The sequence below is a fragment of the Abramis brama genome, assembly GCF_963993115.1.
Source record: "Abramis brama genome assembly, chromosome: 2".
NCBI classification, from domain to species: Eukaryota; Metazoa; Chordata; class Actinopteri; order Cypriniformes; family Leuciscidae; genus Abramis; species Abramis brama.
Genome location: NC_139964.1, coordinates 32,056,825 through 32,072,875, shown reverse-complemented (window position 1 = coordinate 32,072,875; position 16,051 = coordinate 32,056,825). Strand labels below are relative to the sequence as shown.

At 36.4% G+C, this 16,051-nt stretch overlaps 1 protein-coding gene across 7 annotated transcripts in view; it reads right to left on the bottom strand.

Annotated features, from left to right (window-relative positions):
* The window catches only part of atp11a (ATPase phospholipid transporting 11A), an 80,665-nt gene that overhangs the window by 20,726 nt on the left and 43,888 nt on the right, over nucleotides 1-16,051 (bottom strand). For all 7 annotated transcript variants that reach the window (XM_084105775.1, XM_084105776.1, XM_084105777.1 and 4 more), the window contains exons 11-18: nucleotides 15,757-15,907; nucleotides 14,392-14,589; nucleotides 14,133-14,306; nucleotides 12,278-12,444; nucleotides 11,095-11,166; nucleotides 8,855-8,928; nucleotides 5,740-5,843; nucleotides 3,660-3,841 (exon numbers count right to left, since the gene is read on the bottom strand). In XM_084105775.1, coding sequence (XP_083961901.1) covers nucleotides 3,660-3,841; nucleotides 5,740-5,843; nucleotides 8,855-8,928; nucleotides 11,095-11,166; nucleotides 12,278-12,444; nucleotides 14,133-14,306; nucleotides 14,392-14,589; nucleotides 15,757-15,907 — 1,122 coding nt within the window. The remainder of the gene's footprint in view (nucleotides 1-3,659; nucleotides 3,842-5,739; nucleotides 5,844-8,854; nucleotides 8,929-11,094; nucleotides 11,167-12,277; nucleotides 12,445-14,132; nucleotides 14,307-14,391; nucleotides 14,590-15,756; nucleotides 15,908-16,051) is intronic.

Here is a 16,051-nt window from a genome sequence, read left to right as displayed (position 1 = left end):
TACAGTTTTTACTGTATTTTAGGTCAAGTAAATGCAGCCTTGGTGAGCAGAAGAGACTTCTTTCAAAAACATTACAAAAATCTTACTGATCATAATCATTTGAACTGTATTGTAAAAACAACCAGCAGATAAAATTCTTCCCCATGTCACTATTACGTCAAGCTCACATAAGAATAATATTCATAAAAAAAATCTCCAATTTAGTTTAGTCAAATAAGTTCACTCTTTAAAAACAAATCTAGGGAACCTGTCACACACTGACGTAAATAGTATCCAAAGTACTGCATAAAATATCCGAAGTGACAATTATGCAATTGTTGCTTTGACAGCCCAATTGTTTTAACTGTATAGTAGCAGCAGCAGCAACATTTTGGCACAGTATATACTGTAGCAATCCTGTGTGCTTTATTCTTTGCGCAGTGCTGGAGTGAAAGTTAATGGACAGTGCTCTGCATGGCTCGGTGGCTCGGAGGTCTCATACGGCAGTGTGATGTCTCAGCCCACTTCACTCAGTAATTAAGCAGCCCAGCAGTCAGGATTCACAGTGCCACGCTGCTGCCAGATCATTAAGACTGCACCGCACTCACAGCCCAGCCATGCAGGGACGAGTGACATTCTCACAGAGACTCCCGGGAAGACATTCTATTACACTCCTTATTAAACATTCTAATAACATGAATTGCATTTCACTCAGCAGCATTCTACTGAAGTTAAACAAATTCCAACATTCTATTTGGCTCCATAACATTCTAAGATTCTAAAACCTACATGAAATCAATTGTTTTTGAAAGAAGTCTTTTATGCATACCTAGACTGCATTAATTGCAAACTAACCGCATCAGTTGTGCTGCTTTAATATTTTTGTGGAAACTATGATACATTTTTCAGGATTCTTTTATTAACAGAAAGTTCAAACTAACACCATTTATTTGAAATAGAATTCTTTTGTAACATTATTATCATTTTTGATCAATTTAATGGGTCCTTGCTGAATAAAAGTATTAATTTCTATCCCTAAAAAAAAACCGTAAACTTTTAAACAGGAGTGTATATTCTTAAACACATTCATGGCCTTAAGCTGCGTTCATACTACCAGTGACACGCAGTGACATGATCCCATTCCATTGGCCCATTCCATTGACCATTGGCGACAGGATCTAGGCGTGTCCAGTGACGTAACAAAGTTGAGATATGTTTAACTTTATGCAAATGAAGCGCAACTTTTGGGAGCGACAACCAATATAAGTAATGGGGGAAAAGTTATTTACTTTCCTATAATTCATAAATCTGATATGTCTCTGTGTATATATTTTGGTACTCGCTGTGCTGACTAAATGGTTTTGTGAACCTATAGATAGACCAGCGGTTGTGCTTTCGCTGCAGATAAAAAGCCACAATGGCTAAGATCACTCGCTGTTTCTCGTTCATCTTTAATATTAAGTATTCTGTGCACCAATTCCATTTATATTTAGTATTTTCCCTCCAAAATCACTGTTTTTCAGCGGCAAGAAAATGATTTGGTGGAATAATATTGGTGAATGTCACAGTAGTGGAAACGCCCACTAGCGACCTCACCGCCAGCCACTGGCGACATACAGCGCCAAAGTCACTGACAGTGTGAAAGTAAAATTATTGAGCATGATTCATGCACTTTATTGTGAAAAAACAAACAATTTGTCTTCATAATAACCTGCTCCACCTCTGAAATGACTTTCCTTTTCAAATTATGTCACCTATAGGCCAAGAGGGCGGGGAAAATAATATAGCCATTTAAGACATTGTTTTAGGCTAAGACATTAACTGTTAGCTAATGCAGCCTTTCTAAAATCTTTGCTATAGTTAGCAGTAATTTAATGCCGGTTAAAACTTATGTAACATTAATTATATCCCCTCTACAATCCACTGCAGTCTTACATTAAAGTCAGGCTCTATTCTTGTACTGAACACCCACTTTTCTCTATGCAATCCAATTCTCAACAGATAAAAAGTACAGTCCTTCAAATTTTTTCTTGTTGAATATCCTGTTTCAATCTTAAATGCACGCAAATGAGAATTTTGCATTTGGGCGAAAGATTTCCTTGCACAGACTTTGCAACGGGTTCAAGTTGATCACATGAATCCGTTGCATTGAACAACAGAAAGCGACTTTCAGTTCAAAAGTGACTTCTGTGTCAGTTGTGCTTCATATATCGCTACACAATAGAAATTGGCATGGTCACTAATGTTTGCATTTGCCGTTGCATGCTGAGTAAGAATTTTTCTTGCATATTGTTTTTTCAATCCTGTTACAAACAGTCAGCGATGACTTATCAAATTAGCTTTGTGAATTTTTGACTATAACACATCATCTTGAGTGACCTCTTGAAGACACAAACAGGCTGGTGCCTACAGGGCAGTGATTGCATCTAATTAACACAGCCTGACAAAATAAGTTCCCGTCCAATAATCACTATTTGTTTGCTCTGTCATATTCATTAAGGCGGTCGACATGGATTGATGTGTTTATTTATAACGTTGGGTTGGATGGCCTCCATAAGTGCACAAGCCAAAACAGTGGTTCATCAGATCCGCGTCTGCCGGCCCCCGATTGATTCAAGAGGGGGTCTAATTACGTTAGCTGCTCATTATCAGGACACTGGAGCCTAATGGATGGACTCTATTGATTGCCTGTGCAATTAACGTTAACTCACACTGGTTCTGCCGCGGGTGCTCACGTGCGCTTCAACTGGACGCCGGACCTGTAACTCTCCCACCCAGTTATTGGGACACTTGGAAACCGTTGGCATCCAGCCAGTTAAAAATCTAATACTGCTAATGCACATCTATGATCAATTTCAGTTCGGGTAATTGTACGATGATTCTTGTTTACTTAGGGAAATGCATGACGCACTTTATTGAAAACACAAGGTTATTATTAACATGCTGATGTTTTTACTTGGCAACATAAACACTGGAAAGCAATATCGGACTTGTTCAGACATGCATCAGACGTCATGGTTCCATATACCCCGACACTATGGATTTTTTGATGGTGCAGTGGGTTGGAGCATGAGGGAATGGGAGAGTAATCTGCATATTTAGATCATATAGATGAATGACTTAAAGCCTGATTCTCTATAGCGACTCCGGTGTAGTTACAAAGTGTTGTCAATTTCTGGGAATGTACACTGGGGTTTAAAACTCTTAGACCACAGTGAAAATCTGGGATTCAAAAACTAATTTAAAACTTAAAATAAGTTTGGCTATTTTTAGACTGAGATTTTCCCCCAATTTTCCCTCAAATTATAATGCACACTTGATAATTTGTTAATAAAAGCACGTTTTCAAATGATGCTGGATAACAATACTAAGAATTGTTTCAATTAAACATTTCATTCAAATTGTTATGCAAATACCATCAACAAACAATCTATTTAACTACAAAATGCTAAATAAAACCAGTTCCACTGGTGGGTTGACATTTGGATCCCACTGTATCTTAGTGGCAGAGATATTTGTATATGCATTTTGGATTTGACAAGGGAATACTGAACATGAAATGGTTTGGATTCCAGCCAGTCAGCTTCTGTTCATTTGTGAACTTTGAAATCGAAAGTTCAATTCACTTCAGTACAAGAATTTTTAAACAAGTCAATCAAATTTAGGAGGCAGTGATTCACCTATCTTCCACAGCAGTGGCTCCCAGCAGGATGAAATCCTTTTCGATGACATCATAAGCTTCAGCCAGTTTCTTGTCACGCTCCTGCAGAGCTAGTTTAGCGCTGTTGAGGAGACGGCACGTTTTCTCATACTCCTCATGAGTCAGCTTCTTATAAGCCACACAGAGAGTCCGTAAACCCTCCTACAAGGGAAAGATTTGAAACAAGTTGTCAGCTTAGCCTTCCAGGATTTGAAACAAGTTGTCAGCTTAGCCTACCAGGTCCATTCATTTGCAAAAAGAGCCAAAATTCAACACCAGAATTCATTCTTTGTCCCAAAACAGCACTAATCTCAGATATAACTAAATATAGGTTTACATAACATAAAAGGAAAGAACAATACCAATGCAAAGAGAAATTAAATGTTGACATTATTTATTCACACTTAGGTATTGTTCCAAATTTGTGACTTACTTTCTTCTGTGGTAAAACAATGATATTTTGCAGAGTGCTCACGCTACTCTTTTCCATAGAATCAATCATATGTTGACCACAAGCTGTCAAGCTCCAAATAGGCCACAAAAAAAAAAGCAATATTGTGCTTTTGTGCAATATTCAAAATCAAATTTTACTTTTTATGTTGTTGTTTTTTGTCTTTTTTGAAACTTTGTATGCAAAAGAGCAGCATGAACATTCTGAAAAACATTTAATTTTCCGTGTAAGAAAGATAAGGACTTAACCCCGGCTTACCGTCCTTCTAAACCCCAGGTTTTCATGTTTCACGCTTGTAATTTAGAAGCGGGGTTAGAACCGATTTTTACCCGGGGTTATCAAACCCTGCTCTGGAGTGTTTGTGGTGCAAAACGTACAGTGTGAAACAATGCGGTGTTATAGAGTGTTAGAATGTGCGCGTTGTATAAACAGTTGTTTCAGCATTTGATGAGGAAAAACGCATAAGACCGTTTCATTCTTACCTTTATAGTCCGAAAAGTCCATTCATGACAAACTTGATAGTAACGTATAATATGACGACGTGCAATGCTAAAGCTTTTATATAAACAGGTCGCACGCTGTGTTCTTCCAATCAATGACAATGCAAATATGCAAATAGGACGGGTTTAGAAATGCACGGTGTGAAACATCTTATAGGATTAATTGTTAACCCCTGGTAAAGTATGAGCAGTGTGAAACATGAAGATAACTCAGGATAACCCAGGATTCTGTTTACCTACAGTTTAGAATAACCCAGGGCTGGCTATTTCAAGTGTGAAAAGCCCTATACAGGTTTAAAACTACATGACGGTGAGTAAATTACACAATTTTCAGTTGTTGAACAAACCCTTTGAAATGTAGATTATTGAATGAAAAAACGCTCTAGTTGAAAAGTTCCCATTATGACTGTTAAAATAAAATAAAACACTACTGATAGAACTGTCATGTTGAGCTCCTTCACTTTAGAACAAAGGTTCTGTTTTGTCTGCCTCTACAGAAACAGTTTCACTACTGCTACCAAAGCCATGAATCAGCACGGATGCCAGTACAACCAAACCCTTTCTAAAGTGATGTAATTCCCGACACAGGTCTGTGAGTAACATAATGAAGTAACATAGAGCTGTGTCAATCTATGACATTAGATCCATTCCTTATGCATGGGACCATAATTATATAATTTTTAATCTTTAAGCAGTTTCATATATTTGACATGTTTAAGATAATTATATTCATTAGATTATAAACAGCAAAAAGTACAAATGACTTCTGGTGCTATAGGTACATACAGATATTAAACTAATAACAGCTGTAATAGGAACGCTAATGAGAACAGAGTTGGGCTGCAGTTTGCCAATACATAAATAGAAAGGCAATAAAGACTTTCTGGTTTCTTTCTCATTTTCTGTGATGCTTATACTGTTCTCTTTCAGCCTTTATTTTGAGGATGATGCTCATGCTAAACAAGCTGCACATGCAAACACAGAGGAATCTGAGAATCTGAGAGGAGCTTTTTTTACATCAAGATCTAAAAAGGTACTTTTGTGGCCTATTAATAGCTCTGCTATTAATAATAAGAAAGAAGATGAAGATATTTCCGATTTCTGCTCACCACAGCGTTGTGCTCTACTCGCGCTCTGACCTGCTCCACCTTCCCAGAAACCACCCGTGGGAAAATAGAGGAATCTGCACCTTTACAGAACAAGTAGTACTCTCCTAGAACAAACAAACAATTATGAACACAAACAACAACTATAAAGAAGAAACTGTATAACCACAGGGATTGCATGCTTTCAATAAATTCATAATAGGTATTAAATGGATAGTTCTGAAAATTCTCTCATCATTCACTCACCCTCATGCCATCCCTTATGTATATGACTTTCCTTCAGATAAACACAAACAAAGATTTTCAAGAAAATAATCCATCTCTGTGAGTTCATATAATGCCATCGAATAGGTGCCGCTCGATTTCAAAAACCACACAAAACGCTTGTGATGGTAATCCATACGACCCCAGTGGATGGACCAATGTCGTCTGAAGCGAAACGATAGGTGTGCGAGAAAAATCAATCAATTTTTTAATCAATTAATCATTGCTTCTGCTTTTCTATCATATGAGCGTTCATGAGAGGCCATTGTGAAGTTAGCGCAATGTTACTTCTCGCGTGAACTTCACAACGCATTTACATTTATGTCAAGTTGAACTTGTGATCGCACCAGGACAGTTGGCTGGAAGCGATAGTTTATAGTTAAAAGAGTGTAATATATTAGCATTCTTCTTACACCTGTCATTTTGCTTCAGAAGACGCAACGTTACGCAAGTAGCTACGTTTACATGGACACCTCTTGTTTCAATCTGAATTAATTCATTCCGATTGATTAAACCAAACAAAGTGTTTACATGAACGTTAAATACAGTGATCCGGTTGACGTGCGCGTGAATTGTTGTGCCGTTCTGCTTATATTTATCAAGCAGTAAAAACTGCGCCAAACAAGCGCCCAAAATGTAGATGAGAGTCCGAAACAAGGGCTCAAGGTATGCACTTCACAAACGATGAGTTAAGGAACATTTTAGAATGACACGACAGTCAGTTATGATATTTCCTTCAACAACAACAACAGCAGCTCTTTTCACACGTCATTACACCATTTCTACGTCATTGCACATGCGCAGAACTCTAGTTTCGTTTTTCAACCCGATTAAGTGTTTACATGTCCTCTCGATCAGATTAAAAAGGTGTAAACCACGTCTTACAATTTTAACCGGATTTGGCCAATTGAATTGACATGGTTACATGTGACTTTTTATTCCAACTGTGCTAGTAGTCCGATTACAATCAGATTATTAGGGTCCATGTAAACGCAGCTACTGATTCATCCACTGGGGTCGTATGGATTACCATTATGAACGCTGTGTGTGGTTTTCCAAGGGTCAAATGAACGGCACCCATTCAATGGCATTATATGGACTCGCAGAGATGGATTATTTTCCTAAAAATCTTTGTTAGTGTTTATCTGAAGACAGAAAGTCATTTACATTGGGGATGGCATGAAGGAAAGTAAATAATTTTTTTTACATTTTTGGGTGAACTATCCCTTTAATTCATAATTGTAGCAAAAATAAAGTATGTAATTAATGCTTAAAGTCAACATGAAATAAAAATGTACCCTATTTTATTTCCTGTTTGTCTCTGAAAAACTATCATACATCACAATATGGTAGTAAAATTGGTCACGAGCATCATTTCATTGTTTTAAATTAGCACATTAGTTATGCTGTCAGGTTCTCAGTGTATTCAAGATTATCTTCATTTTTTTAATTAAAAAGAATAGTTATCAGGTCAATTGTATGTGACTGAATGTATTCAGGAATCATACAGATGTTAAATCTAGCTCTCGTTTGTATGCTAGTAGCACACTGACCCACTTGCATTAACTGGCTCCTCAATTTGGGCACACATGGTGACTCAGACACTTTCACTGGAATGTGTAACAGTCACTTGCTGTTCCAGAATGAGTGTGTGTGTGCGCGTGCGTATGTGTGTGTGTGCGTGAGTGTTTACTCAGCAATGATTTGAGTACAAAATTATCCCCAGACGTTAGCTAAATCCCTTTGGGTGTGTTCTCAGATGGGAAAATCATTCATAAATTAAGTGAATAATTAGGACTGCCAATCTCTAAAAATTCAAATAAAATCAATTACATTATATGCAGAAACAATTATCAAATTAATCTAATATAAACCAATATATCAATATTTGTAGAGATAATTCAAAGACATTACATTATTGTGGTGGCAGAATAAAACATTGAATAAAGTGCCTTTATAAGTTAATATATTGTCTGTTTTATTTGTATTTCATTCAACATAACTGTATAAAAGTATGGGATTAGATTACTGCTCAGGATGCATGATTAAAGGAGCTGTATGTAAGAAATGTATTTCAATTAATCATAAAATGGCCCTGATATGTCACTAGACATTAAGAAATCATGTTCATTTCAAATACTTATATCACTGACAACAGTAGTCCAGCCAGGATATTGTCATTTAAAAGTGAAGTTGCAGCCCTCAACTGATGTTGATGTTGTCATGTTGTGTTTTGGCCTGATGCCCCACCCTCCACCTATCTACCAATCACGAAGTCAGTAGTGTTTCGGCATCCGGGTTGCCAGCTCTGCTCTAGTTACCACAGCTGCAGCTACAAACGTTCCTGCTGGATCCTGCAGCCTATCTGGCAACCTCGAGTCAGGGGGGAGGGGGAGGGGATACACCGCTCTACAGTAATTTGAAAGTGATTGCAGTACCAGTTTTGGCCACAATCTTACATACGGCTCCTTTAACTTTTCAATTTTGATCACTTTTTAAATAATAAATCACACTAACATTAACATGTTAAACTGACATTATATTTTTTTTTATTAGAAAAAGGCATCAAGGTTTCCTATAGTTTTTAATAATATATAATAATTATATTTAGCTTTATATATATATATATATATATATATATATATATATATATAAGTGTACGACACGTCCTCCTTTAGATTAGTACATTTGTCTATGTGTCTGTGTGTACCTACTTAATTTTGGTGACAAATTTGTACCCAGAAGTGAGCAAAAAATGTCAAAAAATAGTAAAAAGTGGTATAAAAATAGTAATAGTAAATAAAGTAAATTTATGTAATGTGATCGTGCGTGTGTGAGTGTGTTTCCATCATACCTGAGCTTGATCTTACGATTACACTCATTCTCCTCCTCACTGAATCAAAGTTCAATACTTCCAACAGCTCAAATCTGTGAATGCATAAACACAACCAGATAACGTAGGAAGTATTTAGATTTAACAGGATACTTATGTACAGATAAATCAGAGGCGCTGACTGGGTCCTTTGGGATGCATCTTTATCACACACAGATAGAGTTTTTATGTGACTGTGCTGACCCTCATGTTCTCAGCAGTAGGACAGTGTGTAGCTGCACTAATTATGGCTGATCCTTGTCCTTCAAGGACACACACACACACACACACACACGCACACACACACACACACACACACACACACACACACACAGGGGCGTCGGACTGGGGGTAAAACCAGTACTGATTACCAGGGCCCCAAAGGGAGTGAGGGCCCTTGAAAAGTCTGGAATATATTTTATGTTACCTGGATATTTTCATTTCCTAATTAAATTTCATAATGAATGTCAGATGAAATGTAAAATTAGTGTATTGGCTGAATAACTTTGTTGATTGATTGACTGGTCCCACCCCTTGCTAATGCGCCAAATGGTTTAGTCCATCTGCACGCATTTTGTTTATGTTAGTTAGTTCAGCATCTGGAGGAGCGCAAACTTCTGCTGTAGAAATGTCTTTCTCAAAGCAAGGCAAATCAGGCCCCCCAAAATGAAAGGAACGACATTAGAAGGAAAGAAAACAAAATGAGGGGAAACAATTGGTAACTGACTTATTTTCAAAGAAAGGTGAGCACAATCGAACACGAAATCTGTAACGTTAGTGCTAAACTGCTTGAATATCTCCGCGATCGTTAGTGCTAAAATCAACTGAGAGACAACCCATTGAAAGAGCAGAACATACACTTTCAGATGATAATTTGGTTATACATGTAATCTGAGGTAAAGGCTAAATAAATAAACTGTACACTAACAATGCTGTTTGCACAACACACCATTATAATAGCCTAAATTGAAACCTGTTTAAATTAAATTAAATTAATAGGCTATACTATCTAAAATTAGCAATAATTAGCAATTATATAGCCTACGTTGAGTGTTATATACAAAAAAATTGTAATATAATTTAGCTTAAACTTACTAACCACAGTAAAGTAGGCTAGAGAATGTTGAAAGGAGGTTTGAAATGTGTGTGCACACATGACAAATTATCAGGCTACTCTAAGCATTTACAGTTAATAGTTATTACGCTATAAATATCTAGGTCTACAGATTCATGTGTGCAGAGGCCATATTATTATTATTATTAATTTTTTTGAGGAACATGGGGGCCCATCAGAACTGCCTATAGGGCCCAGGATCTTGTGCTACGCCCCTGCACACACACACACACACACACACACACACACACACACACACACACACACACACACACACAAACTTCACTGCTTCCCAAAACATACTGTATAACAGTGTTATTTTAATAAACACACAACTATATTAATATGACAACCTGCTGAGTTGCTGAGTAAATACACAGATGATTACAGATCAAACTGTTCCTTTGCTGAGGTTTCTTTCTCACACCACATGTGGGAAAATTACATAGCATGACAAGAAAATTAAAGCTGCAGTCACCACAGGGGGTGTCAGCAGCACTGCTAGTGCTAGTGGTGTGAAGCTAAATGTTTGTTTTTTAAATTATATGCAAAAATTATGTGTGTGTGCGTGCGTGTGTGTGTGTGTGTCTATATATATATATATATATATATATATATATATACATACATATACACACACACACACACACATAGTTACTACTATATATATTTCTTTTAAAACTATTATTTTCCTAATTATTAATTTTACTTTCATTAATTTTGTTTTTAAGTAATAAGTATTAATTATCATATTCAAATCTATATTTAAAAAATAAATAGATTTGCATATGATAAATAAAGTATAGATTTGCAGTGTGGGATATGTTTAGAATATAGATTTGCTTAATGTCTGGATAATTTAAGTAATATATAATATAAGTATTAATATAACATGTTTATTATCATATGCAAATCTATATTTAAACATATTCTTCTATTTATATTTTACTTTTATAGTCTTGTATCCATTTGACTATTATTTTAATAACACTATTACAAACTATTTTTAAAAAGCCTTCCTCAGACTGAGCTAACTGTCCAAAAGACATCCAAATGCTGCTAGTTTCCTGTTGGTCACTGCGCTCATGCTGTTGTCCAGATGGCTCACCTTTCCATTTCATCATCTCTGTTAAGGATCTCCATGTGACTGTCCTTCAGACGGAGATAGGTGAAGCCCAACCTGAGCAGGAGAGAGAAAGAGAAAGTAAGCTTTGTTTCTTATTGTGATAAAGGGCTCATGTCATAATGAATCAACTTGTCTTTGAAAATCTAAGGAAGACATTTACAAATATAACAAACGCACAACAACTTTTACAGCATTTATTTATTTAGTTAATGTTAATCTCAACATTTACTAACACATGTTTTAAGATCAAAAGTTATGTCAGTTAACATTAGTTAATGCACTTTTGAACTAACCTACAATTTTTTATTAACATTAAAAAGGTTAAAGGTAGGCAATTTTTTATAAACACTTTTTGTTATACTGGTTAAAACTCTCTTCACATCATGATAGCAATCAATAATAGAAGTGGTCTAAATATTAAAACATGTACATATATCTTTGTGGATGTCTCAGGACCAAAAAAATGTCCGTCCGAGGATGTCCCACCTGCCTGTCAACATATGCATTTCCATACCTCTGCGACACCCAGCCCACGCGGACATCACACATCATCAGCGCGTTCAGTAAGGATATGCAGAGTGGTAGACAGTCACCGAGCACCATGAACAAACAGCAGCCGCATTTTACAGTTCCCCCTGAACCAAAACCACAAGCTTATGCTGGGTTCACACCATGTTGTAACCGTAATTATGAGATGTCAACCCGTGACGTTCTACCCGGAGCTCTTCACGTCCTCAGACTCAGATTTATGCGTTTCTGTGTCAACACTATCAACGCCAAAATGAATCTGCAGCAGTCAGTTGGTACAAGTAAGAGGTAACATGAGGTAATTTAATGCCGTTTCTCATCTTGTGATGCTTTGCAGACTCTGCTGTACACATTCATGTGTTTTGAAGGAGGTGTGGCTTTGTAAAGCGCTCTAAAGGGGGTGGGATCTCAAACTTTCAACGCTAGCTTGCTATTACTAGCCTCTCTGAAATTGCCTACCCTACCTTTAATGAATGCTGTAAGAATATATTGCTCATTGTTAGTTCATGTTAACTAATGAAGTTAACGTATGTTAACAAACGAGACCTTATTGTAAAGTGTTACCATATAGTTTTATAAAGTGTGTCCGTGTGAGTGCATGTTTATGAGTGTGAGTTTATGCATGCATGTGTCTTGCCTTTTCATGCCCTCCACCAGCGCAACCTCGTCTGGAGAGGAGGAGATGTAGAAGGAGGTGGATTTGCCCTGATGGATTCCTCTCTTAATGCCGTCCACCGTCTCCTCCTCCTTCACCTGGACTGTGTGACACAGGCACAATGCACGGAAAAACAGCTCCTCTCGCTCCTGATGAGACACACACACACACACACACCAAGAGTCAGATATGACACCACGTTACGAGAGATTAAAAAGACAATTGGTTCTAAATCCCTGATCATTTCAAGAAGACATAAATGTTTGCCCTGAAATACGGTGTACAAAACTTTTGCTACAAAGAGTTTCCAATTCCTAAAGCAAAAAGAGTGTTTAAAACAGTAATATACTGTATTAAATGTAATAGTAGAAAAAAAGAAATCTCTTCTGCTCACCAAGGCTGCATTTATTTGATCAAAAATACAGTAAAAACTGTAAAATTGTGAAATATTGTTTAAATTTAAAATAACTTTTCTATTTCAATATGTTTTAGAAAGTAATTTATTCCTGTGATGTAAAGCTGAATTTTCAGAATCATTACTCCAGTCTTCAGTGTCACATGATCCTTCAGAAATCATTCTGATATGTTGATTTGGTCAAAACTATAATATTTCACATTACTATTGTGCTTTTGATCAAATAAACGCAGCCTTGGTGAGCATAATAGACTTCTTTCAAAAACATTAAATATTAATGTCTTTAAATATTACAAACTTTTGACCAGTAGTGTACAGTACACACAGGTTATGTGACACTACCTTTACTTAAAAGTCAGCTCAGAAGAACAGAGAGATAAAAGGAGAGGGAGAGGGAGAGAGAGAGAGAGAGCGAGAGAGAGAGAGAGAGAGAGAGGGAGAGGGAGAGAGAGAGCGAGAGAGAGAGAGAGAGAGAGACAGAGAGAGAGAGAGAGAGAGAGAGAGAGAGAGAGAGAGACTGTCTAACTCTGAATAAAATGCAGTCAATATACCCATGTATCCAGGTAATATGTGGATACATTTGATACAAGCAGGCATTAAATATCTCAACAACACTGAACTCTGATATTTCACTTTATGCACATGCACACAATTTTATCTACAGAATCTAATTTGAATGGGCAAACTGAGTTTATCTATTATTCACAAATCACAGTCAAAAATACAACTGACGAGATGTGAGGTGAAATTCGAGTTAACAAATTCTTTAATAAATGTTTTAGTTAATCTTCTGCATTAATGTGTCACATCGCTCAAGATAAAATTAGAATACATCCATCACTCCACCCATCCACAGCTAAAATATTCATGCAAAAAGCTTGCCTTGGTGATAACATGATTTATCTGTGCAATGACACATTGATAACTAGCTATTGATAATAACATTCTCTCATCTTGTCTAAACGTTTTTACAGCTTCTTTAGCTTCTTTCATCAAATGTATAAAAATCACATTAAAACCAGATTGCTAAAATGTTTGTAAAAATAGAAAAATCTGTTTGGTTTAAATGATATTTGGTTGAATGTTTTCCTTTCTTTTTTTTAGTATGTACAAATACTTTTTTTGGACTACTGCAAGACCTGGTTAGAGTACAATGAAGTTTGGGGTCTTTTTTTTTTGAAAGATGATTTTATGCTCAGCAAGGCTGCATTTATTCGATCAAACATATACAGTTACAGTCAGACAGTTAAATTGGGAAATATTAATACGATTTTAACTGACTGTTTTCTATTTGAATCTATTTTAAAATCTATTCTGTGATGCTAAGCTGCATTTTCAGCGTCACATGATCCTTCAGAAATCACTGTCCACATGTCCAAATCTCTGCTAAACAGCAGTTACGGAAACAAACAACAAGCTCACCTTCCCATCTATCCCCGGAGAGGAGTCGATCATGTCCATTTCTGCAGCTCCAGGTAAGATCTGCCCGTTACAGATGGCATGCGGCACATACACATGCCCATCCACACAACATTCCCTCAACTCCATGTTATTTTCCGTCAAAGTGCCAGTCTTGTCTGTGAAGACATATTCCACCTAATGAAGAAGGGAAAAAAAAGAGAGAGAAAGTGAACAAATATTGACCCGGACAGTTTTGAAATGTACTGAAATGGTTTCGCACCTGTCCAAGCTCCTCGTTAAGATCTGAGGTATTGACGAGCGGCCGCTCTCCGAGCTCCTCATCAAACATGTCGTCGTCCCACAGGATGAAGTACGAGCCCAAGAACTTCTGCATCTCCACGGTAACGTACATGGACACGGGAATGATGTAGTTGAACAGAACCATGTAGGCCAGGAAATCTGTGAATGCCCGGATTAACTGAGGAGACAAATGATGGGAATTAAATAGTTTGAGTTTCATGAAATAACAGTTTAAAATATAGTAAGTAGTATATATATATATATATATATATATATATATATATATATATATATATATATATATATATATATATATATATATATATATATATATATTATATATATATATATATATATTAGGGGTGGAACGGTACATGTATTCGTATTGAACCGAAACGGTACGGGCGTATATACACGGTATAAAAATAAATAAAACTCGCGTGCAAATTAATTAATGTAATGCGGAACTACTGTTAGATACGCGGGTTCTTTAGGGACACCTAATCTGTAGCCACGCCTTAGCTCTGAAGCAGGCTGCGAGGTAAAGATTGCAATTTGCAATTCTGGAATAGGCTATGTTGTGTGCGTGTGTGTGTGTGTGTGTGTGTGTCACGTGTGTGTGTGTGAGAGAGATAAAGAGAGAGAGAGGCGCGATCACGATCGAAAAGTCTGTGTGTGTGTAAACATAAAAACATTCTCCGTCATTTTGTTTATGCAGGACATCATTTAAACTGCAAAGTGATTAAGTTACTGTTAATTAAAATTTTAAGGAAAACAAATATATTAATCTGAAATGTAGCAAATTAATTTTCAATTCATTCAGGTACAATTACCAAACATATCTCAATGTATTTTTGTCTTTTTAGTAATTTAATTAATAAACTAATTATATAAAACTATTGTCAGTGCACTACAAATAAACTGGTTCTATGCCTTTACTTTATTAATACATCTTATTTAAAAAATACAAGGCTTAAGACGTTCATTTTCCTTTGGTGGTACAGCCTGAGACATGCACAAGCTTCTGCATTTTTGTTTTGCTTTTCCCTCCATTGTACCGAACTCGTACCGAACCGTGATGTCTGAACTGAGGTATGAACCGAACCGTGACTTCTGTGTACTGTTCCACCCCTAATATATATATATATAGTAGTATTGTTCAAAATTCATGTAATGAATTTATTTTATTTCGACATTTCTACATTTAATCATTAAATATATAACTTTTTTAATTTGTAAATAAAATAAGACAATACACATTTAACAAATATATAAATAATAATAAAATAAACTATAATAAATTCTAATTAAAAGGAAAAATAATAATTATAATAAAAGCACGTACTACATGTCGTTGCCTCTCGGTCTCAGTTTTCTGGTTGTACCAGGGCTCGTCTCGGTTCGGGTCGGCCTGCCAGACGTACTTGAGGAGCGTATTGATCAGAGCTTTACTGATCAGAATGCAGAGGTACACAATCAGGTAGGCATTCATTGACCTGCGAAACAGCGATGAGATGATCTCAGACCCATATATATGCATAATCATTTATGGACCTAATGGTACAGACACGTATCATACTACATCAGGGTGACGAAATCCATCCGCAATAACTTTCCCTGACAGTCTCGTATCCTGTCCG